Source organism: Dromaius novaehollandiae, chromosome 9, assembly GCF_036370855.1.
Source record: "Dromaius novaehollandiae isolate bDroNov1 chromosome 9, bDroNov1.hap1, whole genome shotgun sequence".
NCBI classification, from domain to species: Eukaryota; Metazoa; Chordata; class Aves; order Casuariiformes; family Dromaiidae; genus Dromaius; species Dromaius novaehollandiae.
In genome coordinates, this window is record NC_088106.1 from 28670001 (window position 1) to 28694458 (window position 24458).

General features: G+C 63.4%; 3 protein-coding genes and 6 non-coding genes across 15 annotated transcripts; 7 read left to right on the forward strand and 2 right to left on the reverse strand.

Annotated features, from left to right (window-relative positions):
- Positions 1-612: 612 nt before the first annotated feature.
- LOC135329248 (5S ribosomal RNA) lies at positions 613-731 on the forward strand. The gene has a single exon (XR_010390615.1). It is a non-coding gene; the product is annotated as a 5S ribosomal RNA (ribosomal RNA).
- Positions 732-1506: 775 nt separating this feature from the next.
- On the forward strand, positions 1507-1625 carry LOC135329278 (5S ribosomal RNA). The gene has a single exon (XR_010390645.1). It is a non-coding gene; the product is annotated as a 5S ribosomal RNA (ribosomal RNA).
- A 1115-nt stretch (positions 1626-2740) lies between these two features.
- On the forward strand, positions 2741-2859 carry LOC135329270 (5S ribosomal RNA). The gene has a single exon (XR_010390637.1). It is a non-coding gene; the product is annotated as a 5S ribosomal RNA (ribosomal RNA).
- Positions 2860-3557: 698 nt separating this feature from the next.
- LOC135329265 (5S ribosomal RNA) lies at positions 3558-3676 on the forward strand. Its single transcript, XR_010390632.1, has one exon. It is a non-coding gene; the product is annotated as a 5S ribosomal RNA (ribosomal RNA).
- A 1078-nt stretch (positions 3677-4754) lies between these two features.
- On the forward strand, positions 4755-4873 carry LOC135329259 (5S ribosomal RNA). The gene has a single exon (XR_010390626.1). It is a non-coding gene; the product is annotated as a 5S ribosomal RNA (ribosomal RNA).
- A 900-nt stretch (positions 4874-5773) lies between these two features.
- On the forward strand, positions 5774-5892 carry LOC135329258 (5S ribosomal RNA). The gene has a single exon (XR_010390625.1). It is a non-coding gene; the product is annotated as a 5S ribosomal RNA (ribosomal RNA).
- Positions 5893-6573: 681 nt separating this feature from the next.
- AIRE (autoimmune regulator) lies at positions 6574-10114 on the reverse strand. The gene is made up of 13 exons (XM_064517182.1): positions 9974-10114; positions 9719-9893; positions 9450-9602; positions 9299-9370; positions 9085-9198; positions 8850-8974; positions 8703-8753; positions 8494-8606; positions 8268-8364; positions 7746-7870; positions 7431-7527; positions 6981-7046; positions 6574-6849 (listed from the first exon to the last, which is right to left on the reverse strand). The coding sequence occupies exons 1-13, from the start codon at positions 10112-10114 to the stop codon at positions 6769-6771; spliced, it is 1410 nt and encodes a 469-aa protein (XP_064373252.1). The 3' UTR covers positions 6574-6768.
- A 2041-nt stretch (positions 10115-12155) lies between these two features.
- Positions 12156-16672, reverse strand: LOC112983447 (uncharacterized). 3 transcript variants are annotated; one of them, XM_064517043.1, is made up of 2 exons: positions 16538-16672; positions 12156-15750 (listed from the first exon to the last, which is right to left on the reverse strand). In XM_064517043.1, the coding sequence occupies exon 2, from the start codon at positions 15715-15717 to the stop codon at positions 14851-14853; it is 867 nt and encodes a 288-aa protein (XP_064373113.1). In that variant the 5' UTR covers positions 15718-15750; positions 16538-16672; the 3' UTR covers positions 12156-14850. The 3 variants fall into 3 exon arrangements, with proteins under 3 accessions (XP_064373113.1, XP_064373112.1, XP_064373111.1); XM_064517042.1 differs by having other exon boundaries at positions 16514-16648; XM_064517041.1 differs by lacking the exon at positions 16538-16672 and adding an exon at positions 16372-16493.
- Positions 16544-24418, forward strand: SCLY (selenocysteine lyase). 5 transcript variants are annotated; one of them, XM_064517034.1, is made up of 13 exons: positions 16544-16704; positions 17478-17590; positions 18161-18261; positions 18517-18700; positions 19069-19196; positions 19340-19504; positions 20631-20737; positions 20829-20865; positions 21263-21346; positions 21927-22029; positions 22246-22321; positions 22997-23187; positions 24155-24418. In XM_064517034.1, exons 1-12 carry the CDS (start codon positions 16544-16546, stop codon positions 23154-23156), a joined length of 1419 nt encoding a protein of 472 aa, XP_064373104.1. In that variant the 3' UTR covers positions 23157-23187; positions 24155-24418. The 5 variants fall into 5 exon arrangements, 4 of the variants coding, with proteins under 4 accessions (XP_064373104.1, XP_064373107.1, XP_064373106.1 ...); XR_010390534.1 differs by lacking the exon at positions 22246-22321; XM_064517037.1 differs by having other exon boundaries at positions 22997-24418.
- Positions 24419-24458: the final 40 nt, after the last annotated feature.

Here is a 24458-nt window from a genome sequence, read left to right on the forward strand (position 1 = left end):
CGGCAGCAGAGGGTGTTTGGGTGTGCAGGGTCGGGTTGGGGGGTGCGAGTGTGCGCGGGCTGTTGTGAAGGGGGCGGCTGTGGGGCTGGGTGCTGTAGCGGGGGCAGCGGAGGGTGTTTGGGTGTACGGGGTTGGGTTGGGGGGTATGGGGTGTTGCACAAGTGTGCGCAGGCTGTTGTGAAGGGGGCGGCTGTGGGGCTAGGTGCTGTAGCGGGGGCAGCAGAGGGTGTTTGGGTGTACGGGGGTCGGGTTGGGGGGTGCAAGTGTGCGTGGGCTGTTGTGAAGGGGGCGGCTGTGGGGCTGGGTGCTGGAGCAGGGGCAGCAGAGGGTATTTGGGTGTACGGGGTCAGGTTGGGGGGTGTGAGTGTGCGAACGCTGTTGTGAAGGGGGCAGCTGTGGGGCTGGGTGCTGGAGCAGGGGCAGCAGAGGGTGTTTGAGTGTACGGGGTCGGGTTGGGGGGTGCGAGTTTGCGCACGCTGTTGTGAAGGGGGCGGCTGTGGGGCTGGGTGCTGGAGCAGGGGCAGCAGAGGGTATTTGGGTGTGCGGGGTCGGGTGGAGGGGTGCGAGTGTGCGCAGGCTGTTGTGAAGGGGGCGGCTGTGGGGCTGGCTGTTGCCTACGGCCATACCACCCTGAGAACGCCCGATCTCGTCTGATCTCGGAAGCTAAGCAGGGTCGGGCCCGGTTAGTACTTGGATGGGAGACCGCCTGGGAATACTGGGTGCTGTAGGCTTTTGCCTTTGGCTGACGCCAGGGGGGGCAGCCGTCCCGTGGCGGGGGTCGTTTTTGGGCGAGTGTGCTGGAGCGGGGGCAGCGGAGGGTGTTTGGGTGTGCGGGGTCAGGTTGGGGAGTGTGAGTGTGCGCGGGCTGTTGTGAAGGGGGCGGCTGTGGGGCTGGCTGCTGGAGTTGTGGCATCAGAGGGTGTTTGGGTGTGCGGGGTTGGGTTGGGGGGTGCGAGTGTGCGCGGGCTGTTGTGAAGGGGGCGGCTGTGGGGCTGGCTGCTGGAGTTGTGGCAGCAGAGGGTGTTTGGGTGTACGGGGTCGGGTTGGGGGGTGCGAGTGTGCGCGGGCTGTTGTGAAGGGGGCGGCTGTGGGGCTGGGTGCTGCAGCAGGGGCAGCAGAGGGTATTTGCGTGTGCGGGGTCGGGTTGGGGGGTGTGAGTGTGCGCGGGCTGTTGTGAAGGGGGCGGCTGTGGGGCTAAGTGCTGTAGCGGGGGCAGCAGAGGGTGTTTGGGTGTGCGGGGTCAGGTTGGGGAGTGTGAGTGTGCGCGGGCTGTTGTGAAGGGGGCGGCTGTGGGGCTGGCTGCTGGAGTTGTGGCAGCAGAGGGTGTTTGGGTGTACGGGGTCGGGTTGGGGGGTGCGAGTGTGCGTGGGCTGTTGTGAAGGGGGCGGCTGTGGGGCTGGGTGCTGGAGCAGGGGCAGCAGAGGGTATTTGGGTGTGCGGGGTCGGGTGGAGGGGTGCGAGTGTGCGCAGGCTGTTGTGAAGGGGGCGGCTGTGGGGCTGGCTGTTGCCTACGGCCATACCACCCTGAGAACGCCCGATCTTGTCTGATCTCGGAAGCTAAGCAGGGTCGGGCCCGGTTAGTACATGGATGGGAGACCGCCTGGGAATACCGGGTGCTGTAGGCTTTTGCCTTTGGCTGACGCCGGGGGGGGCAGCCGTCCCGTGGCGGGGGTCGTTTTTGGGCGAGTGTGCTGGAGCGGGGGCAGCGGAGGGTGTTTGGGTGTGCGGGGTCAGATTGGGGGGTATGGGGTGTTGCACAAGTGTGTGCGGGCTGTTGTGAAGGGGGCGGCTGTGGGGCTAGGTGCTGGAGCAGCGGCAGCAGAGGGTGTTTGGGTGTGCAGGGTCGGGTTGGGGGGTGCGAGTGTGCGCACGCTGTTGTTAAGGGGGCGGCTGTGGGGCTAGGTGCTGTAGCGGGGGCAGCAGAGGGTGTTTGGGTGTGCGGGGTCAGGTTGGGGGGTGTGAGTGTTCGCACGCTGTTGTTAAGGGGGCAGCTGTGGGGCTGGGTGCTGGAGTTGTGGCAGCAGAGGGTGTTTGGGTGTGCGGGGTCAGGTTGGGGGGTGCGAGTGTGCGCGGGCTGTTGTGAAGGGGGCAGCTGTGGGGCTGGGTGCTGGAGTTGTGGCAGCAGAGGGTGTTTGGGTGTGCGGGGTCGGGTGGAGGGGTGCGAGTGTGCGCGGGCTGTTGTGAAGGGGGCAGCTGTGGGGCTGGGTGCTGGAGTTGTGGCAGCAGAGGGTGTTTGGGTGTGCGGGGTTGGGTTGGGGGGTATGGGGTGTTGCACAAGTGTGTGCGGGCTGTTGTGAAGGGGGCGGCTGTGGGGCTAGGTGCTGGAGCAGCGGCAGCAGAGGGTGTTTGGGTGTGCAGGGTCGGGTTGGGGGGTGCGAGTGTGCGCGGGCTGTTGTGAAGGGGGCGGCTGTGGGGCTGGGTGCTGTAGCGGGGGCAGCGGAGGGTGTTTGGGTGTACGGGGTTGGGTTGGGGGGTATGGGGTGTTGCACAAGTGTGCGCAGGCTGTTGTGAAGGGGGCGGCTGTGGGGCTAGGTGCTGTAGCGGGGGCAGCAGAGGGTGTTTGGGTGTACGGGGGTCGGGTTGGGGGATGCAAGTGTGCGTGGGCTGTTGTGAAGGGGGCGGCTGTGGGGCTGGGTGCTGGAGCAGGGGCAGCAGAGGGTATTTGGGTGTGCGGGGTCGGGTGGAGGGGTGCGAGTGTGCGCAGGCTGTTGTGAAGGGGGCGGCTGTGGGGCTGGCTGTTGCCTACGGCCATACCACCCTGAGAATGCCCGATCTCATCTGATCTTGGAAGCTAAGCAGGGTCGGGCCCGGTTAGTACTTGGATGGGAGACCGCCCGGGAATACCGGGTGCTGTAGGCTTTTGCCTTTGGCTGACGCCAGGCGGGGCAGCCGTCCCGTGGCGGGGGTCGTTTTTGGGCGAGTGTGCTGGAGCGGGGGCAGCGGAGGGTGTTTGGGTGTGCGGGGTCAGGTTGGGGGGTATGGGGTGTTGCACAAGTGTGCGCAGGCTGTTGTGAAGGGGGCGGCTGTGGGGCTAGGTGCTGGAGCGGGGGCAGCAGAGGGTGTTTGGGTGTGCGGGGTCAGGTTGGGGAGTGTGAGTGTGCGCGGGCTGTTGTGAAGGGGGCGGCTGTGGGGCTGGCTGCTGGAGTTGTGGCAGCAGAGGGTGTTTGGGTGTGCGGGGTAGGGTTGGGGGGTATGGGGTGTTGCACAAGTGTGCGCAGGCTGTTGTGAAGGGGGCGGCTGTGGGGCTGGGTGCTGGAGCAGGGGCAGCAGAGGGTGTTTGGGTGTACGGGGTCAGGTTGGGGGGTGTGAGTGTGCGAACGCTGTTGTGAAGGGGGCAGCTGTGGGGCTGGGTGCTGGAGCAGGGGCAGCAGAGGGTGTTTGAGTGTACGGGGTCGGGTTGGGGGGTGCGAGTGTGCGCACGCTGTTGTGAAGGGGGCGGCTGTGGGGCTGGGTGCTGGAGCAGGGGCAGCAGAGGGTATTTGGGTGTGCGGGGTCGGGTGGAGGGGTGCGAGTGTGCGCAGGCTGTTGTGAAGGGGGCGGCTGTGGGGCTGGCTGTTGCCTACGGCCATACCACCCTGAGAACGCCTGATCTCGTCTGATCTCGGAAGCTAAGCAGGGTCGGGCCCGGTTAGTACTTGGATGGGAGACCGCCTGGGAATACTGGGTGCTGTAGGCTTTTGCCTTTGGCTGACGCCAGGGGGGGCAGCCGTCCCGTGGCGGGGGTCGTTTTTGGGCGAGTGTGCTGGAGCGGGGGCAGCGGAGGGTGTTTGGGTGTGCGGGGTCAGGTTGGGGAGTGTGAGTGTGCGCGGGCTGTTGTGAAGGGGGCGGCTGTGGGGCTGGCTGCTGGAGTTGTGGCATCAGAGGGTGTTTGGGTGTGCGGGGTTGGGTTGGGGGGTGCGAGTGTGCGCGGGCTGTTGTGAAGGGGGCGGCTGTGGGGCTGGCTGCTGGAGTTGTGGCAGCAGAGGGTGTTTGGGTGTACGGGGTCGGGTTGGGGGGTGCGAGTGTGCGCGGGCTGTTGTGAAGGGGGCGGCTGTGGGGCTAGGTGCTGGAGCGGGGGCAGCAGAGGGTGTTTGGGTGTGCGGGGTCGGGTTGGGGAGTGTGAGTGTGCGCGGGCTGTTGTGAAGGGGGCGGCTGTGGGGCTGGCTGCTGGAGTTGTGGCATCAGAGGGTGTTTGGGTGTGCGGGGTTGGGTTGGGGGGTGCGAGTGTGCGCGGGCTGTTGTGAAGGGGGCGGCTGTGGGGCTGGCTGCTGGAGTTGTGGCAGCAGAGGGTGTTTGGGTGTACGGGGTCGGGTTGGGGGGTGCGAGTGTGCGCGGGCTGTTGTGAAGGGGGCGGCTGTGGGGCTGGGTGCTGCAGCAGGGGCAGCAGAGGGTATTTGCGTGTGCGGGGTCGGGTTGGGGGGTGTGAGTGTGCGCGGGCTGTTGTGAAGGGGGCGGCTGTGGGGCTAAGTGCTGTAGCGGGGGCAGCAGAGGGTGTTTGGGTGTGCGGGGTCAGGTTGGGGAGTGTGAGTGTGCGCGGGCTGTTGTGAAGGGGGCGGCTGTGGGGCTGGCTGCTGGAGTTGTGGCAGCAGAGGGTGTTTGGGTGTACGGGGTCGGGTTGGGGGGTGCGAGTGTGCGTGGGCTGTTGTGAAGGGGGCGGCTGTGGGGCTGGGTGCTGGAGCAGGGGCAGCAGAGGGTATTTGGGTGTGCGGGGTCGGGTGGAGGGGTGCGAGTGTGCGCAGGCTGTTGTGAAGGGGGCGGCTGTGGGGCTGGCTGTTGCCTACGGCCATACCACCCTGAGAACGCCCGATCTCGTCTGATCTCGGAAGCTAAGCAGGGTCGGGCCCGGTTAGTACATGGATGGGAGACCGCCTGGGAATACCGGGTGCTGTAGGCTTTTGCCTTTGGCTGACGCCGGGGGGGGCAGCCGTCCCGTGGCGGGGGTCGTTTTTGGGCGAGTGTGCTGGAGCGGGGGCAGCGGAGGGTGTTTGGGTGTGCGGGGTCAGATTGGGGGGTATGGGGTGTTGCACAAGTGTGTGCGGGCTGTTGTGAAGGGGGCGGCTGTGGGGCTAGGTGCTGTAGCGGGGGCAGCAGAGGGTGTTTGGGTGTGCGGGGTCAGGTTGGGGGGTGCGAGTGTGCGCGGGCTGTTGTGAAGGGGGCAGCTGTGGGGCTGGGTGCTGGAGTTGTGGCAGCAGAGGGTGTTTGGGTGTACGGGGTTGGGTTGGGGGGTATGGGGTGTTGCACAAGTGTGCGCAGGCTGTTGTGAAGGGGGCGGCTGTGGGGCTAGGTGCTGTAGCGGGGGCAGCAGAGGGTGTTTGGGTGTACGGGGTCAGGTTGGGGGGTGTGAGTGTTCGCACGCTGTTGTTAAGGGGGCAGCTGTGGGGCTGGGGGCTGGAGCAGGGGCAGCAGAGGGTGTTTGGGTGTACGGGGTCGGGTTGGGGGGTGCAAGTGTGCGCGGGCTGTTGTGAAGGGGGCAGCTGTGGGGCTGGGTGCTGGAACAGGGGCAGCAGAGGGTATTTGGGTGTGCGGGGTCGGGTTGGGGGGTGCGAGTGTGCGCGGGCTGTTGTGAAGGGGGCGGCTGTGGGGCTGGGTGCTGGAGCAGGGGCAGCAGAGGGTATTTGGGTGTGCGGGGTCGGGTGGAGGGGTGCGAGTGTGCGCAGGCTGTTGTGAAGGGGGCGGCTGTGGGGCTAGGTGCTGGAGCGGGGGCAGCAGAGGGTGTTTGGGTGTGCGGGGTCGGGTTGGGGGGTGCGAGTGTGCGCAGGCTGTTGTGAAGGGGGCGGCTGTGGGGCTGGCTGTTGCCTACGGCCATACCACCCTGAGAACGCCCGATCTCGTCTGATCTTGGAAGCTAAGCAGGGTCGGGCCCGGTTAGTACTTGGATGGGAGACCGCCTGGGAATACCGGGTGCTGTAGGCTTTTGCCTTTGGCTGACGCCAGGGGGGGCAGCCGTCCCGTGGCGGGGGTCGTTTTTGGGCGAGTGTGCTGGAGCGGGGGCAGCGGAGGGTGTTTGGGTGTGCGGGGTCAGGTTGGGGGGTACGGGGTGTTGCACAAGTGTGTGCGGGCTGTTGTGAAGGGGGCGGCTGTGGGGCTGGGTGCTGTAGCGGGGGCAGCAGAGGGTGTTTGGGTGTGCAGGGTGAGGTTGGGGAGTGCGAGTGTGCGCACGCTGTTGTTAAGGGGGCGGCTGTGGGGCTGTCTGCTGGAGTTGTGGCAGCAGAGGGTGTTTGGGTGTACGGGGTCGGGTGGAGGGGTATAGGATGGTGCACAAGTGTGTGCGGGCTGTTGTGAAGGGGGCTGTGGTGCAGCGTGCTGTGTGTCGTTAGTCTTGTCAAGGGGCGGGTGTGCTGGAGCGGGGGCAGCGGAGGGTGTTTGGGTGTGCTGTGTAATGGTGTTTTGTAGGGTTTGAGTCCAGACAGGGGGCTTGATGGGCGCAGGGTGTTGCGTTGCCTGTGGGTGCTGTGGTAGGGTATGATGGGTGTGGATGGTTTAACCTCTCCTTTTTTGCCTGATATAGGCTTTGGGTTTTTTTTCCTCATTTCTTTTCTTTTTCACAGGTCTTTTAGTATTAAATGCTTACACCATCTGTTTTGCACTTTGGGGTTTTTCTTTTGTAAGCCTTTGCACCTCACAGAGCGGTGTGCGCACCTCTGCGCTGTCTCCGCGACCCCCCCGGCCCCGGTGCAGTCATGGCGCCGTCGTTGCGCACGGCCTTGCAGCTCCCTCGCCTCCTTCCTAGCGCCGGGACGAGGCTGGGACGTGGCCCCCCGGCGCGGGCAGCCCCGGGCGCCGGCGATGCTACGCGAAGAGGCCGTGGGAGTCCGCGCGGGGCCGCGCCATGCTCTGCAACGCCCACTGCAGGATCCCGTCCCAGGAGCTCTGCGGGTAGCGCCCGGCGGGCCTTGGTTCCCCTCCGTTTTCGGCCGGCGCCCTCCGGCGCCCGGGTGCTCCTCAGCCCCCCGGCTGCGCGCGGCACCCCTTTGGGGCACGCCGCCCCCTCGGCCACTCACCTCGCCCAGCAGCGAGTCCAGCTCCTCCTTGCTCAGCACCGGGTCGCCGCCGGGGTCGTCGCCCGCCTGCGGGGAGAGGGGAACCACCGCCGGTTTCGGGACCCTGCCCTCTCGCGGGCCGCCTTTCCTAGCCCTCCGGGCCCTCTCCTGCCACTGCCCTTGGCGCTCGGACGCGCGGGGCTCAGCCCCGGTGCCCCGGCACAGCCGAGACGCACCGCTTGTGCCCCACGCCTCCCCCCCTCCGGGCCGCGCCCTTCCACTGTGGCACGTCTTGGGTGTCCACACCCCCCCCGCCCCTGCCGGCTGTCCTCGTCACCGGGCTGTTGCTTGCCTCTAACCGCTTGTGCTCCGCCTGTCCTCGCCTCTGCAGCTCATGGGGAGCCGCGGCCTTGCAGCGCGCGGTCCCTCCCCCATCCCCCCCCCGCCCTGCGCAAGGCCGGTGGTACTCACCTTCGCCGCCTGTAGCAGGTGGTCTCCAGCGGCTGTGGCTGCCTCCAGGCTGGCCGTTTCCGGGCTGTCAGCGCACAGCTTGCACAGCAAGAGCCCCCTGCAACAGGCGGCAATGGCACAAACCATCAGGGTGTAGTCTGGGACCCTCCAGGTGTGCGTGCGTGCGTGCGTGTGCGTGCGTGTGTGTGTGTGCGTGCGTGCGTGTGTCCTGGCAGCAGAGGACGGCGACGCAAAGGCTAAGCCAACCCCACGAGCTCCGCGGTGCCGCTGCCGAGCCGGGGCGCACGCGGGGACGCGCACAGCCGGGGGGCTCACCCCGTCGGGCCGCCGCCGCGCGCGGGGAAGCGGCAGCACGGGTGGAAAGCCGCCAGGCAGCGGCCGCAGTAGCTCACGTCGCCTCCGCCCCCGCAGACGCCGCACGCGTCGCCCGCCGCCGGCTTCTGCCGGGAGGAGAGGAGCCGCCTCAGCCCCGGCCGGGCCCGGCCCGCGCCGCCAGCCCCGGGGGCACCGGCCGACGGGCACAGCGGGCCGCGGCGCCGCGCCGGGGCCCCGTTACCGGCTGCCTGGGGGTGGCCAGGCCGTGGGGGGCCGAGCCCGGCGGCCGCGGCGAGGGGCAGGAGGCGGGCGGCTTGCAGGCGGAGGCGGCACCGGGCCGGGGCTCGGTGGTGGGAGCCGGGTCCATTTGTCCGCCCGCCCTCGGGCCGCGGGGGCCCCCCCGGCGCAGAGGTGGCGCGTCAGGACGAGCCCCCGGGGCCGAGGCCGCTGCGAGGAGGCGCCTCGGCCCGGCTCTGCCGTGGGCCCCGGCCCGCTGGGACAGGCGGCCGCGGGCGGCGGTACCTGGGTGTCGGCGGGAAGCTCTCCCTCCGCGTCCGCGTCTCGGCGCCCGTCGGGCCTGGCTTTGCTGGCCGCGCAGGAGAGGCACCGCCACGTCCCGCTGCGCCGCGGGGAGCGGGGCCGTGAGGGCGGGGAGCCGGCTGCTCCGCACCACCGCCGCCATCGGCTCGTGGCGGCGGGGTTTGGTCCGCCGTGGGGCAAACGGCCGCGCGGGGGGCGCAGGGGGCACCTGGGGATCTCGGTGAGCGGGGGCACGAGGCAGGCGAGGTGGAAAGCCTTGGGGCAGCCGTCGCAGCAGATGAGCTCGCCGCCGTCGCCGCAGGCAGCGCACTCGTCCTCGTTCTGCCGGCGCGGGAGGGAGAGGGCAAGCGTGGGGGGAGGCGGCCGCCGCCATGGCGCTGCCGGCCTCCCCGGGCCGCAGCGGGCGGCCGCTCTCACCTGGTGGGGCGCCGGGAGCCGGCCGTGCGCGTCGGGCGCCGGGAGCCGGCCCTGGGGGGGGACACAAGCGGAGGAGGGAGCGGGGTTGGGGCCGGGGCGGACGCCCGGGCCGTGAGCGGGGCTCGGGGGGGGCCGGCGGCACCGTACGCAGGGGGCCCCCTTGGGCCGGGCAGCGGGCTTCGGGCCGCGGCTCTTGCTCTTGCCGCCGGGCTCCTGGCGCTGGGGCGGCGGGTAGGGCTCCCCGCCGGCCTTGAGGCCCCGCCGGGCACCGCCTGCGAGAGAGGAGGCACCGGGAGGCTCCCGCCGCGCGAGGGGCTGCGGGCCGGGCGCCAGGGGCACCACGAGCCCTCCCGGTTTCGGGGAGGTCCCCGGCGGCGCCTACCTGCCTCGAACACTTGCTGGATGAGGATGCCTTCGACGGCCCCGCAGGCGACGGGCGCCTCGCCGCCCGACACCGCCACGGCTCTCTGCACCGAGGCGGCCACGGCCTGCACGCCTGCGGGCCCGGAGAGGCGGCTCAGCCGCCATGCTGCTGGCCAAGGGGTCCCCCGCGCCCGCCGGGGGTCTGGGCAGCGGGACAGGGGCTTGGCACTCACCGCCGGCACGGGGCAAGCGCTGGCTCTCCGTGCTCTCCGGCCTCTTCGCAGCCCTCGCCTTCGCCGGGGGCCCTGCGGGGTGGGGGGTGTCACGGGGAGGCCCCACGCTGGGGTGGCGCAGAGCACCGGGGCGGGGGGCAGCGCTTCGTACCGGGGCTGGCAGCGCGCCGCGGCGAGGGCTGGGCGGCCCAGGGCCCGTCCCGCTCCTCGGGGGCCTTCCTCTTGCCCTGGGGCCGGTGCGGCGCCGGCGCCGTGGGGCTGGGGGGCGGCCGCCTGGCGCGGCGCTGCTGCCCCAGGTCCGCGTCTGCAAAGGGCGAGAGGCGCACGCGCAGCCGGCGGCACCGGGGCGGCCCCGCTCCCGCGGTGCACCCAGGGGCGCCCGGCCACCCCGGCCCGGCCCGGCCCGGCCCGGCCGCCTACCTCGGGGGAAGCCGCCGCGGATGGGCTGGAGGCCGGCGTAGCGCTCCAGGTTGTAGTCCTTGAAGAGGACGCCCCAGAAGTCGCGGATGGCGCTGGCGTCGCGGCCCAGGAGCCAGGTGAGCAGGGCGTGGAAAGCGCGGTGGCAGCCCTCCCGCTCCGTGCGGCTCAGCGTCTCCTGCGGCGCCGGCAGCGGCCCCGTCAGCGCGCCCCGGGGGCCCCGCCACTGCCGCCAGCCCCACCGCCGGGCGCCCTCACCTTGAACATGTGCTCGGTGACGACGTCGTGGTCGGCCAAGCCGTGCAGCAGCGGGAAGACGTCGTCCACCGCCATGGCGATCTCGGTGCGGTGCAGCTTCAGCAGGTGCCGCAGGTCGCTGTCGCCCACCGCCCCGGCCATCCTGCACCGGCCGCGCTCGCCCCGCGGAGAGCCCGGCCGCCGCCACCACCGCAGCCCTTTAATAGGGCGCTTCGGCCCTAATTGCCAGCTCAGCCCTCACCCGCCCCGGCCACCGAAACCAGGAACCTCGTTAAGCCCCCCGGCACCGCTCGTTGCCGCACGCGGGGCCGCCCGCGCGCAACGGCCCAGCCCTCGCGTCCCGCCGGGGCCCGCCGCGCCCCTCCGTCCCCGCCGGGCGCTGCCCCAAAACTTGCGGACTTTCCACCGCCCTCGCCTCTCTCATCCAGAAACCCTCGTCCCCCGGGAGCCGGCCGGCCCGCGAGGAGCAGCAGCTCGGCGAGCGGCGCTGCGGGTCGCCGGTTAGGGCTGAGCGCCGGCTTTTCGGAGCCGCTTTCCCGGGGGGGGGGGGGGCATCCCGGCGGCGTCTGCCGCGCGTGGCGCAAGCGGCTGCGGATACGGCCGTTAATCAGCCGGCGTTGAAGCCCTGCTGGGTGTGTATTTGCTCACTAAAAGTCAGTGGCAGGAGGAAGCTGCTGTCTAGAAACGCTGGAGGAATAACAAGACGCCACCCTCCGCGAGAGCAGGAAATACCCTCGCGAGCGGCTCGTTAAAAGAGCGAACGTGATTACTGAAATCAAACTCTCTCCCCAAAGAGCCCTTCGGGATTTGGTGCGACTTTTTGGTAGCAGCCCTGGATACAGCTGCCTGGGTGAAAGGACTGGGGGAAGAGGCAGAATAAATGCTGTGAGAGCCCTGAGCCCCCCCCGGGTAGGGGGTGACACAAGGAGGCGGCAGGAAGAGCAAAGGGAAGGAGGAAACGGGTTTGGGCGCTGCCGACGGCTGTGATTTGGCCGGGGCCTGGATGCTGCAACACTTTCCCCGCCGGAAAGGCTGGGTTTGCCCCGACTCGCTCCGGCACGACACGTCTTCCCCGGTTCTTTCCGAGCGTGTCTTATCAAGGCTTGCGAGCAGCCAGGGCTGAGCTTGGCCACCAGCCACAGGGCCGGGGACAAACACAGACCTTAGGTGACCGGGGGGGCTCGTCCCCCTTCCTAAAGCTCCCCTTCGGCCTGGCCGCCGGCTCTGAGCACCAGCAGCGGGGAAGGAGGGCTCGCCAACACGAGCACCGTGCAGCACGGCGACAGGCGCCCCAGCGTCCCGCAGGACCGAGGCTGGGCCACCCGCCCTTTCCGGGTGCCCTGCCGCCAAACTCCTCCCGACCTCCAACCTTCCCCTTCCCACGCCGGCGCTGACCCGCCTCGGCTGTCCACATACCCGCGGCAGGAACTGGAAAACTTGGGGCAAAGCTGATTTCAAACTGTTTTGGGGACATCCTTCTGAAAGACTGCTTCTGGGACACGATACGGGTTTCTGTAGCAGGCATTTTAGATAACCGAGCATAGGTGGAAATATAGGGTGTGACAGTACTTTAATGCTTCCAGCTCTGCTGCACACATTCAGCTTTGATTACTTCTTACAGGCTAGATAAAACACACAAAAAAATCAGAAAATAAGAGTGTAAATATTTAAATTGACTTAGATTCCTTAATTCTTTCCCCTCCAAATGCGAACGCCCAAACACTTCCCTCAACCAGAGTCACGAAAGAACAGCGAAAGGAGGAGGAACCAACCAGCCGGGCAGGACCGCAGCAACGCTGCCGCAGAGGAAGGGTCTCTGCCCCCCGTCATCAAATCCCCGACACCGAGCCCTCCATGCCCCAAGCGCAGAGATAGCCAAGCTGAAACGCTGCCACCAAACACAGCGGTTTCAGCCCTCTCCCCTTACCTTCGGCTGCTCCAGGGTCCAGCCTTTTTTGTAAAAAGGCTCTGTGTGGGGCCTAAATACTAGACTTTTGCTCCAGTTTCTAGTTTTCCTCCCGTTGCCCCGCACAGTCCAGATGAGTGCACATCCCCCTGAGCACTTCCCAGCTGCTCCTGTAAGAGCACAGGAGCGAGAGCTGAAGTAGGGAATATTTATTTTAGCTTCGGTTTCCTCTTTCCTCCCCCATTAGAAAGAAAAGAAGAAACAAAAGCCTAGAGGTATGTTATATTAATTTATTTGGGACACACCAAAAAAGGAAAGTCAACAACTGTTAACGTACAAAAGTACAGAGTCCTGGGACAAGTTTTACTGTCCTGATTAAAAAGGCACCATGGTCCCAAAGAAGAGTAATCAGAATACATCATTTAGAAATTTTCCCCGTTGCAGCAGAAACAGAGCCAGGCTGTGGCTCTATCCACAGTCATCAAACCCAGTTAAAAAACCAAAACAAAACATGATTTAAATGCAATGAACACAGCTCAGCCTGTACAGGATGGCATAAAAAGAACCACAGCCTAAAAGATGGTCATGCTTTCTGTTAAAACAACAAAGGTGACAAACCATTAAGTGCTTAACTGAGGAAGAGAGCAGACTGCTCAGCTTCTGACGTCTTCAGCTCGAGACTTTCTGCAGGATGCACGTCTGGTAAGCGAAACTACTAGGCTGAGTGTGGGGCTGCTGAACGAAATGCAATTGCCTGTGGTGTACAGGAAGTCAGATGCGACCACCCTAAACTCCCTGAATCCCTGAATATCATAAAGCACGGCACAGCTGTGTTCCATATTCTGTTCAATCCTGTCGGATTTACTTTGCACACTAGCGTTTATACTGTCAGCTATATTTGTAATACAAAGGGGATTTTACAGCAGTTATTAAAAATAATTCTATTTCTGCGAGGTCCGAGCTTGGCTATATTCCCTGCTGAAACAGAGCTGCTGGTGTAAAAGCCCAGTGAGAGGCTCAAGCCCAGCATCTCAGGGCTGGAAGGCAAATAGTTTAAACGTGACATAATTTGCAAAGTGAAGTCAGTGAAGCACTTCAGAGAGAGGAGGAGAGAGGAGGGCTGTGAACTCTCAAGCAGAGGAGGCTGAAGGGTGTTGCAGAACATGGGTGCGTGTTATTATACCTGAAATGACACTAAGAGTAAGAGTGACGCAGAACACACTAACTATTTTGGAGCAACTTACCATGAGGAACTTCTCAGCGACACAGAGAAAGGATCGCAGCAATTGCTTATGAGCAAGTTCGCTGGGAAGCCGATATTTCGCTCGGGGCCAGACAGATCAGTCCGTAGGCGGAGGGACAGCATGGAGATACGCTGGAGCCTGACTAAGCAGCAAGGCCAGGGCTGCTGCCTCCTGTGCTCGCTAGCTCTGCTTCATCTGAACCTGAACAGCGGCTAATTTGCGTTTCATTCCTCCTTTGGCATAGGACTTCAAAGCGGTCCAAAAACTGATTCATTAAAGTTACAGGAGCTGTTGAAATTACTTGTACATGCATTTATTGTTAAAGGGAGCAAAAGACAAAGAATGAAACAGCACAAGTTAACGTCAGTAAAATGATATGCAGGATGAGCAAAGAAACAGGGAGGAGCTGAGATACTGGAGTGGGGAAACCAATGATCACACTGAAAGGTAAAGTGGAAAACTAGGCAAGTTTGAGCTCTTTCTACCAGAGTACTTCTCTGGACAACTAGAGACTTGCTTTATTTATTTTTAGCGTATTCTGGCGAGGTTTGGGAAGCTCACCAGAGAGATCTCCAGCACTGGGTTTCACAGAAAGTTCAAGCCTCTCATCTTCAAAAATCAGTAAAGCAACTCTAACTAAAAATGGCAGATACCTTTGTGCTTCATGTATCTAAAGTCACAGACATGCCACTGGTTAAGCATGTACTAGGGCGAGAGGGTTATACTTTGTTCAAGCAAACTCCTGCTGGAGAACTACCTTCTCTACCCTGTTGTCTGAATGGACCTACACAGGGTGGAAAAGCAAGCCCAGATTTAGAAACCTCTTGCTGCAAACACCTCAGCTACCCATTCTTGGGAAGGCTTATAAAGTTCTTCCCATCCCAGACTAAATAATGCAGCTTGAATCCCTCCATCCATCTTACTCCCCTGGCAGATAAAACCTTACCACTTCATTTAGGGTTCACACCTCTCAGTTCCTGGATTACAGATTTCATGTGAAGAATCATCAAATTATGGGAAGGTTTATCCTAAGCAAGGAAATGTCACTACGCAGAATAAAACATTCGGAATCACCAACACTTTTAAAACCAAAGTACTCAAACATCTCATCTCTCTCTCTCTCTCTCTCTCTCTCTGTCTTCCCCTCCTCAAGCAAGAGAGCAATCTGTTAACAAAATCACAGAATGCATCTCCAGGACTGGGTAATACAAGCTAAAAAACTAGCTTTCTCCCTCACAGAAATGCCAAATTCTGAGAGGGGCTGAACACCTTTCACTGCCAGTGAAACTAACTGGAGTTATGGCTGTTCAGCACATGAGTTTTACATTAGCAACAAGTCCAAGTTATTTCCCTGCAGTAAATGAGAGTCCTGTTTTATAGCATTAGGCCACCACTGGCTCAGAAATGGTGACAGACTTCTAAAAACACACTCATGTAGACAGGACCTTGGGTGAAGAGGCTTATCCACTAAATAACCTTAGATCATCCGCTGTGTTTGAGACTTCGAATCATGAGCTGATGACGACTTAGCCTTCCAAGTTCATGTGCTTTAGTCCTTGCCACCACTGCTGTCATCCCAGCACTCTTCCCCGGAGGCAGGAGGTTCCTGAGCTCTGGCTGGGGATCTACAGCAATCACTTCCAATTGATTGTGGGGTGTCAAACTTGCCTAAAGTGTGTATTGCCACCTTGTACTCCAGCAGCTCGGCTTGCCGACCACGGCATACGCTAGCAGTTTTTGACCTTGTCCACAGTCTCGTAGAACCCAGGCCTAACTCTCCTGATGCTCATCCGTATATGCTGGCACTCCAGGGGCATGGCATCGCTAGCAGAAGCGGCCGAACTGCCGGACCACGCAGTGCACCGGCGCTTTCTTCTGCCCCTCAGCGAAAAGCCGGGAGCCCCTCCGTTCTCTTCTTCTGCAGGACAGGATTCCTCCACGCTTGTGCCTTCGTCCGACTGCTCATCACTTTTATACGTCGTCTCCTTTGCTTTGTTTCCTTCCTTCTCCTCCTTGGCGAGTTTTCTGAACTGCTCCAAGCATTGTATCTTTCGTCTTCTTTCCATCATCTTCAATTCTTGCTTGTCTGTGCAATCTTCATAGTACATTTTTCTTTCACTTCTTTGATCTTCAAGAAATTTCCACTCAGTGCCAGTCATTTTTATCCCACTGTACTCCTCCAGTTTATTTCTTGTCTGTGTGTCTGTACAAAATATGTCAAAGAGCTTCTCTGAACTCTCATTGAATTTGTCTGCTCTCTCTGTAAAAGCCTGGTTTTGTCTCTGCTTTCTGGTCTGATACAATTTGGTGAATTCCTCGTACATTTTGAGGATAATTTTCTTTATATTTTTTGTTGCAATGGTATGCAAGTTGCAAAGCAACCAGTGCTCTTGCAGATGTTCGGCAAGCAACTGGGCCGCATCCTCTTTGGACCGCTGGGCCTGGCCAGCTCTTTTGGGCTGCAGTAAGTACAGCATATTCTGAACCACATCTTTCTTTGTGGGCAGTATTCCCTGCGTGAAACCAGAGGACTCTACATACTCAACAGTTCCTAGAGTCTTCCTTACTTTCACCTCAGTATCCAGTGATTCCATCACTGCTTGTTTATCTCGTAGTTATGACATAATCTGAAAAATGAAAAAAACGAGTATGTGAATTGAAGTGTGGGGGTTTTTTTTCCTGCAGCCAAGACACACGGATGGGGAAGGCCAGTGAGAGCCGGGGTTTTGCGGCGCACTCGTTGGACGGCCGCCGCCGTAGCCCGGCCCACCGAAGCAGCTGCGTGCCGCCGCGCTCGCGCCGCTCTGCGCAATGCTCAGAGCCCAGCGCTGCGGCTCCGTGCGGGGCAGCGGGCTCCCCGCGGTTCCTCGCTCCGCGCCGGGGCTCGCAGCAGAGCGGGACGCCCCGGCAGCCGGGGTCCGGCCTGCTGCTCCGCAGCCCCCGCCGGCCCATGGCCCGGGCGAGCCGGGCGACAGCGCAGGCCGCCCGCCGGGCCCGGCCGCCCCGCAGCGTCGCCGGCGCTCCCCCGGCCCGCAGGGCGGCGGCGAGGGCCGCGGGCCCCGGCCTGGGGCGGCCCCGCGGGCGCCCGCTGCCGGGGCCGGGGGCCGCGGCCCCCGCGGGAGCCCCGGGCGCCGCCCGCCCGCCCCGCCCGAGGCCTCCTGCGGGCCGCGGGCCCCGGGCGGGGGTCGGCGGGGCCTGGCGCGCCCTGCCCCCGGCCCGGCCCGGCCCCTCCCCTCCCCGGGGCTCACCGCCATCTTGGAGGGGGGTCTGCGGAGCCTGCGCAGGAAGGAGCGGGGGGGACAGGACGAGGTTGCCGCCGCCATCTTGGAGAGGGGCAGCGCCGCTGCAGCTCTCTCCCACCCGCCCGCCCTACCCCGGAAGACCGCCCACCTCCTGCCCACTCTAGCCGCTCGCCTCTCTATGGTGGGAAGCGGAACTCCGCCCGGCTCGAGGGGCGCGGGGCGCCGCCGCGGATTGGCCGGCGCCGAAAGCAGGAAGCGGCGCGCGAGAGCGAGGGCGCGAGGCGGTGTCGCGGCCCCGGCCCGGCCCGCAGCGCCCCGCGGCGGCGGGCGGCGGCGCAGGTGGGCGGGGGGCGGCCTGCGCGAGACCCCGGGGCGGGCGCCTATTGGCCGCGGCGCGGGCGCCGCCACCCAGGGGCCAATGGCAGCCCCGGAGGGGCTTGAGCGCTTGGGCCAATGGCCGGGGGCTGCGGGGGAGGCGGGGGAAGCGGGAGGTGACGGCCCCCGCGCCGATTGGGCGCCGCCCGGGTGCTCCCCGCGGCGCAGCCAATGGCAGCGGCCCAGCCGGGAGCTGATTGGCGGGTGCCCGGGTGCTGCGGCTAAGGCGGCTGATTGGGCAGCGCCCGGCGCTCTGCGCCGCGGGGCCGGGCTTGGCCGGCGGGGCCAGGCCGAGGGTGGCGGCGGGGTCGCCCGGGAGCCCTCCGTCAATACCCGCCCCGGGGGGAGGCCGCCCCCCCGCTGGGCCCTGCCCCCTCGTCCCCCCACGGCCGCGGAGGGGCGGCCGCAGGCTCAGCCTGCCCCCGGCTGGCGCAGGATGCAGAGGCCGGCGGCCAGGAGGGCGGCGCAGCAGCCCGGCGCGGGGAAGGAGGGCGCCGAGGTGGCGAACGGCGCGGCGGAGAGGTGGGCGTCGCTCCTCCTGCCCCGGCGCGGTGCGGCTGGGGGAACGCGCGCGCCTCGCCCGCGAGCCGCGGGGCTGGGCTGCTGGAGCAGCTCCGCTTAGACCCTCCGAGCGCTTCGCGGGCTGGGGCCCGGCGGCGCGCGGCCCTACGGCGTGGGCTGGCCCCACGGCGGGCGGGGCCGTCCGGCTCACCGCCGCTCCCGCTGCCCTCCGGCAGGAAGGTGTACATGGACCACAACGCCACCACGCCCGTGGCCCCGGAGGTGATGGAGGCTGTGTCGGAGGCCATGCGCGAGGCCTGGGGCAATCCCAGCAGCTCCTATGTAGCAGGTAGGGGGGAAGCCGGGGGTGGGGAGGACAGTGCAGAGCTGGGCTCGCAGCTCTGGCCAGCCTGAACGCGGCACCTGTGGGGCCAGAAACCTCGGGGGCATTTGGGGCAAGCAGTGTCCGGGTTTGAGCTTGGCTCTTGTGGTCAGGGTCGGTTTGGACCCAGGATGCCGGGTCGCAGTAACGCTTCTGGGCCTGGATTTCCTGCCTGCTCTTCGGCAGCATCGCTTCACCATGCAGACGCCTCTGTGACAGTGGAGGCTGTGTGACACCTGCAAGCAGTGGCGGCTGGCTACTGCTACCATCACCTGTCTCCACTCTTCTGCCTGTGCTGCAACCTAGACTTGTGCAGAGGACCCTAAGGAACATAGAGGAAAAACCTACCTCACATGCAAAACCCCAAACTGCAGGAAATCTGTTTGGGGCCAGATTCACAAGGGCATTAAGGACCCTAAATACCCCTAATTAAGGCCCTGCAACCCTCTCTGGTTCAGGACCAAACTCCTAGCACAACTGCCTTTCAGCTGCTCTCCACCAGACACATGACGGAGCTCCTTGCACCTTGTCTCCCAGGTAGGAAGGCCAAGGAGATCATCAGCAGTGCCCGAGAGAGCTTGGCGAGGATGGTGGGAGGAAGGCCAGAGGATATCATCTTTACTTCGGGGGGCACAGAGGTAAGAGCACCTGGGAAGGTGACTGGCCATGTCTTTTCTACGGAGAGGGGCACACAGTCTCCCTGCTGTCCCCAAGAGTGCAGGCGATGCCCCAGCTTCCCGCTCTGACTGAAGGCACGGGTGCCAGCAGGCACTGGGTGTCTTGCCGTGACCAGCTCATTGGTGCCCTTCGTTTCCTTTCAAGCAAGTGAGCAATGGAGAGGAAGGGTCCTGCATTGGCTCTTGGCCTTGATGTCCCCTCTGCCTTCTTCCCAGGCCAACAACCTCGTGATCCACACCGCCCTGAGGCACTTCCGAGAGAGCCGGGAGCAGGGCCAGGACGGGCCTGGGGATGGTGGCCCATGGGCAGCAGGGACCACTCCGCACATCGTGACGTCAAGCGTGGAGCACGACTCCGTGCGCCTGCCGCTGGAGCACCTGGTGAAGGAGGGCCTGGCGGGTGAGCACGGGTGCCCAGGAGGGCCTGGAGGGAGGCTGCCGGCAGGGTAGAGGTGCGGGCATCTGGCTGCAGGCTTGAGTTCATGGTTGTAAAAGAGGGGGATTTTGCCTGTTAGCATTTTTGCTGTGCTAGATGTGAAAGGCAGAGGAGGACAGGGACATTACTCCATGATGTTCCCCTTTTCTCCCCTCAAGGGTACTAACTCCCTGTGTGGTGCTCCCATTCCCACAAGCTGGGCACATTATCCCATTGGCATCCAACGCTGGTGCCCCAAGAGCCAGAGTGCTCTCTCCCTGCCTGCTTCCTGGGCTGCCCTGGGCTCTGTCAGGCTGCCGGCTAATCCCTGGGGCTCTTTTCTTGGCTTGCAGAAGCCACCTTCGTGCCTGTGTCCACACGGAGCGGGCAGGCTGAAGTGGACGACGTCCTTGCTGCGGTCCGGCCAACCACCTGCCTGGTTTCCGTCATGTTGGCCAATAACGAGACTGGCGTCATCATGGTGAGCTGGTGGCCTACGGGGCAGCAAGTGGCATGAGATGGGGTCATGCAGTGTGCGGGAAGGTGTCTGGGAGACCTCCTTGAAAAAGGGTGTGATAAAGGGGAACAAACAGTTGCTCAGACACAGACCTTCCTTCCTGCCAGCCCATCTCCGAGCTTAGCCAGCGCATCCATGCCCTGAATCAGAAGAGAGTGGCAGCAGGGCTGCCCAGGATCCTGGTGCACACGGATGCGGCACAGATGATCGGCAAGGGGCGTGTGGATGTGCAGGAGCTGGGCGTGGATTACCTCACCATCGTGGGACACAAGGTACAGCCCTGCTCGTGCAGGGCACTAGGATCCTGGCCTCGCTCCGCTCGGGCTGTGGAGCAGGAGTCTCTTACCCGTGAGAGACTGGAGCGAGGGATTTGGGTCCATCTCCCTGTGAATGGCACCCTCAAGGGGAGGGGTGGCTGGATCAAGGGCAGGTCCTCCATGGTTCTCCATGCTTTCATGTGACCCAGCCCCAGCGTCCCATTCCTCTCCCCCAGGGTAATGGGGGATCTAGGGTGCTAGATGCTTGTTCAGTGGTCCAAGTTTTCCCACTGGGTGACACTCTGAAGACAAGTCTTAACTCTCCCCAGCCACCATCAGTAGTCTGTACGGTGCCACTGATCTCCCCCATGATGGTACAGGTACTGTGGCGCTGAGCTGCACAAGGTCTTAGTAGGGTTCGGAGGCTGTAGCTGAAGGTGATGGCCTCTCACTGTCCCCAACCCTCATCTAATTGCTGCTCTCTGAGGCTGGGCCTGTCCCTGGGGCCCAACCCTTGCTTCCTCTCTGCAAATGTCTTCCCCAGCACCACCTCGTCCTCTCTCGTCCACTGCTCTCGGAGCTGCTGATCCCAGCTCTGCCCCAGCGCTTTGGTGGGACTTTGGGAGGTGCCATGACCTGGCCCTTCCTTCTTCCAGTGCTGGGGCTGAGGCTCTCCACATGCAGCGCTGACCCAGCTCTGGAGAGGTGTGGAGGTGAGAGCAGAGCTGGGCCATGGCAGCTGCTGGTATGTCAAGGTGGCACTTGGGGTGTTGACAGCATCACGTCTGTTTGCCATGGCAACAGGCTTGTGATGTCTGTCACAAGAGCATGGTGGGACATAAGCAGGGAGCTGTGAGTCTCCTGGACCCCAAGGCTGCTGCTGGGCAAAGATGGGTGACGGGGCTCCTGCAGGTCGGGGGAGACCTGTTTGGCAGCGCCTGGTGAGAAGCTGGGGCCGCCTGAGCAGGGAGCAGGACTTTGATGGCAGAGCATGCAGAGCAGGCCGAGGACAGCTGTGGAGCTTGTGCGAGTGAGACGGGCTGGGGTCAGCGCTGGAGGGCTCTTGAATTCAGGTGTGCGCACAGCAAAAGGGTGCCGAGACTCCAGGCCCCTGGTTCAGGGTGGCCATTTGTCCTCGCAGTTCTACGCCCCACGGATCGGCGCGCTGTACGTGCGTGGCCCCGGCACCACCACCCCGCTGCACCCCATGCTCTTTGGAGGGGGGCAGGAGAGGAATTTCCGTCCAGGGTAAGGTGGCTGGTTGGCGGGTGAGAGAGGTGGGCTGTGCTTTCCATGGGTCCAGAGAAATGACAGGTCACTGCTCCCTCTTCCCTTCCAGCACCGAGAACACCCCGATGATCGCCGGCCTTGGCAAAGTGAGTTGGTGATAAAGGGTGAGCAGGGGGACGTGAGCGTTTCCCTGGGGCTGCTGCCTGGTGGAACCAGCACGTTACACTCCCACGTCTCTAGAAGTGACAGCCCGTGGGTGCAGGAGGACACGCGAACCCCAAAGAGAGGGGACAGGGGTTTCCAGCAGCAGTCTAAGGAAGTGCTTTGAAGCACTCGGTGCGGGCTGTGTCACGCAGCCTCCCTGGCAGTGGGGCAGTCACACAGCTTACGTGCTGCACAGGACACCTCCAGCCTCCAGGGTCACGGGGGAGACCTGCCAATTGCCGAGGCTCTCCCTGGGCTGGCCCGGCGAGCCAGGAGGCCGTGCACGGGGGGAGTTGGCTGGGGGTTGCTGATGGAGCCTCTCTGGGTTTTTCTCCTCAGGCTGCAGAGCTAGTGAGTAGGAACTGGGAGGCCTATGAGGCTCACATGCGGGATGTTCGGGACTACCTGGAGGCCAGGCTGGAGGTGAGCAGAGCTGATTCCCATTCGTTTCTCCCCTCCCTGGGTCTCCGCTTGCAGAGTGGCAGGCAGATGAGAGGGCTAGCAGAGATGCAGGTGGTAGCGAAGGAGGGGGGAGAAAACAGGCTAAAGGTGCTTAAGTCCAGGCTGAGTAAGAGCTGGGGCACCAGGGAAGGGAGATGTTTAGACCTGTCTTCCTTCTGCCATCCCTCATCCACTCCAGCTTTAGGGTGGGAAGAAGTCCCAGCTCATCCCTCCCTCAGCCTAGTGCTACCAGCCCAGCGCTGTGGCTCCCATCTCCTCTGTACGTGGTCCTGGCGGCTGCCCCAGCTGCTCACCCCATCTCCTTGCTGGTGCTGGGGGACTGTGGCAGACTACAGTTGCTCCTTCGGGCTGTTGCCCACCTCACCTGGGGCTCTCAGGGTAGTCAGCAGGGCAACACAGAGGTATCTACAAGGGAGGACCAGGTGTGTTTTCCCCAGGTCCTTGAGCCAGGGTGAGCATGACCCTCTGGCCAAGCTGGCTCCTCGCCAAAACAGAGCTGCTCACGTTCCCAGAGTGGTTCACAGCCCTCTGATTTCTCCAGGCCTCCTTCAGGAAGCAGAGGATCCACCTCAACAGCCAGTTTACAGGCTCCAAGCGACTCTGCAACACTTGTAACTTCTCCATCCTGGGCCCAGGCCTTCAAGGTAGCTCTGCCCACACATCTCCGCACGCCCTCACCCTACCACTGCCCCGTGGTGGTCCCCGTGGAGCTGAGCGCCTGCCTCACAGCCTGCTGCAGGCCTGGGACATGCAGGCACCCGGCTGCAGCTTGGGCGTGGAGACGGAGGCAGGCGGTGCACTGTGGGCTGCCCTTGGAGCCAGCCTGGGCGCTGGGAGACCTGTGCTTGTGTGTGCTGCAGGGCGAAGGGTGCTGTCACACTGTAAGACGCTTCTCGCCAGCGTCGGGGCCGCCTGCCACTCTGAGAAGGGGGATCGGTAAGCAGCTGGCTTTGCCGGGCCCAGGTCCTCTCCCGAGAGGAGAGTGGTGGGGAGGGAGGAACAAGAAAGTGAAAGGGACCCTGGTGGCCACAGGCAGTGTTGCCTGGAGCAACAGAGGTGTAAAGCTCTTCGGAGGGCTTGCAGAGGGTTGTTGCAGGGAATACAGCTGAAACGCATGACCACAGCTGTCCTGCTGGGAAGGATCATACCCCTTCTGGCTCTGGTGAGCCACCTAAGCTTGGAGGTGCTCCTCAACTCCTCATACTGCCGGAAGAGTCCGCCTTACGTTTGTGTGTGCTTAGCTCACGCTCACCCACTCAAGCTCACGTGGGGTCTCTTCAGAGAGGCGCTTTGGGAGTGCGTGGGGACAGTAAGTGCTTTTGAGCTGGTCTGGAGCGAATGCCATGCAGACATGGCAGAGCTGCCAACCCATGGACACTGAGGCGATCCCTCCCTGGAGGGGAAGGGGCCAGATCCACTGAAGGACAATGAGCCCAGCAGGAGCAGGTGCCTTCAGAAAGTGGGCGCGCTGCTCTGTGGGAGACAGGTTTGGTCTGGACTGCATCTGGACAGATGTGCTCCCTTTTATGCCTTCCGTGGAGCTTTTGGGTGATACATGTGCTTCCTCAGCCCTTGAGTTAAACCCCGCTCACCTCTGTGTCTGTGTTGCAGGCCCTCCTCGATTCTGCTCGGCTGTGGGATCCCCTATGACGTGGCGCAGAACGCCCTGCGGCTGAGCGTGGGGCGAGACACGACCCGGGCGGATGTGGATCTGGTTGTGCAGGACCTCGTGCAGGCTGTGGCGCAGCTGGACCAGGACAGAGCCCCTTAGGCCCAGGGAATCGTTCCCGGCCATCACCCAGGTTCTTGGGATGGGATCATGCCCCTGGGTGCTGGCTGCCTCTGTGCAAAACAGAGACCAAAACAACCTGGTTAGAGCAGCTGCCCTCTTTGTGCCAGCTGCAGGGGGGCAAGACAGTAGCCAAGCTAACAGCAAGCCACTGCTGACAGGACAGGCCCCTCCAGCCCTGCATCCGATCTAGCAACCATATGGCAGCAGACTGAGTCGATTCCGGCTGAATATTTTTGGCAGGTTTAATTTTCTACCTGGTCACCCAGCTGAACTGACCCAGCCTGCAGTTTGCGATTGTGGATCGGACGTCAGGGAAATGATGGCTGGTGGCGGCAGGAGGAGGAAGCAGCATCACCCGTTTCAGCCGCAGCGTGCTGTTAGGCCAGCCTAGCTATATTTCAGCTTGCGCTCGCCGGGATCGTGGAGGGGGCTGGCATGTCTCCACAGCCGTGCCGCTGGAGCAGAGAAGCTAGCTCAGGCGCAGGGTGGTGGGGGCTGTGCCGAGGAGGCGGCTGTACTGCTTTGGGGATGGGGTAGTGCATCACGGGCTTGCTCAGGACTCTGTACCACTGCACAGTGTAGGCGTTTGGGGAGCCTTGCTGCCAGGCTGCTCCCTGCTTGTCAGCACATATCCAGCTGCTGCACGCAGGTGTGTGTCTGCAGACACAACGGGGTCTCAATGCTTGACTCCCTCCAGAGGATAACGGGCCTCCCAGGCCATGGGAGGTGGGGCTTTTTGTCCTGATCGTTTCCACAAAGCACGTTTGCCCGCTGTCTTATCACTCCGAGAAGGAAAGACTGTCTCTCCCAGTGGCAAATGAGTTTACAGTAGCAAAGCAAGGTGCTGGGCTGGGAACTGCCCTTCCCCTGACAGGGCCTTAAGCTGCCAAGGATTTGCTGGCTGGGAAGGTACTGGGCATGGTTTTCCCAGCGCAGCGTTGCCTTACCTGCTCCCCTTCCTCCTGTCCTTCCCACAGTGAGCAGAGCTCCTGCCGCGAACTGCAGGTGCCCCTAACGGAGAGAGTTGTGGGGGCTGCCCCAAGTGTGTGCCAACATCTGAAGAAACATGTTGCCCCTGTGTGTCCAAGGCGGCCGCTCTGATCACTGACATAGGAGGGCTCGAGCATCACGCGCATTAGGAGCATTGCGGCTGGGCTGACTGATGTCGGGGGATCTGGTCTCCCTGGGTGTTCATAGGAATAAAAACGAATGCCACTGCTGTGGCTTTTTCCAAAGTAAAATGCCTCTTCCATGGTGTTTTTGGGGGAAGCAGGACTGGCT

Bases quoted from the DNA above. Each gene is read 5' to 3' on its own strand.
- AIRE (XM_064517182.1), bottom strand. From the start codon at position 10,114: ATGGCCGGGGCGGTGGGCGACAGCGACCTGCGGCACCTGCTGAAGCTG. The intron at 9,371-9,449 runs GTACGAAGCGCT...CCCACCCCGCAG, and splicing joins GCGGCGCGCTGCCAGCCCCG to GGCCCCCGGCGAAGGCGAGG. The intron at 8,365-8,493 runs GTGCCCCCTGCG...CCCGCGGCGCAG, and splicing joins CCGCTCACCGAGATCCCCAG to CGGGACGTGGCGGTGCCTCT.
- LOC112983447 (XM_064517043.1), bottom strand. From the start codon at position 15,717: ATGGAATCACTGGATACTGAGGTGAAAGTAAGGAAGACTCTAGGAACT.
- SCLY (XM_064517037.1), top strand. From the start codon at position 16,544: ATGGTGGGAAGCGGAACTCCGCCCGGCTCGAGGGGCGCGGGGCGCCGC. The intron at 16,705-17,477 runs GTGGGCGGGGGG...GCCCTCCGGCAG, and splicing joins GGCGGCGGGCGGCGGCGCAG to GAAGGTGTACATGGACCACA. The intron at 21,347-21,926 runs GTGAGCAGAGCT...TGATTTCTCCAG, and splicing joins ACCTGGAGGCCAGGCTGGAG to GCCTCCTTCAGGAAGCAGAG.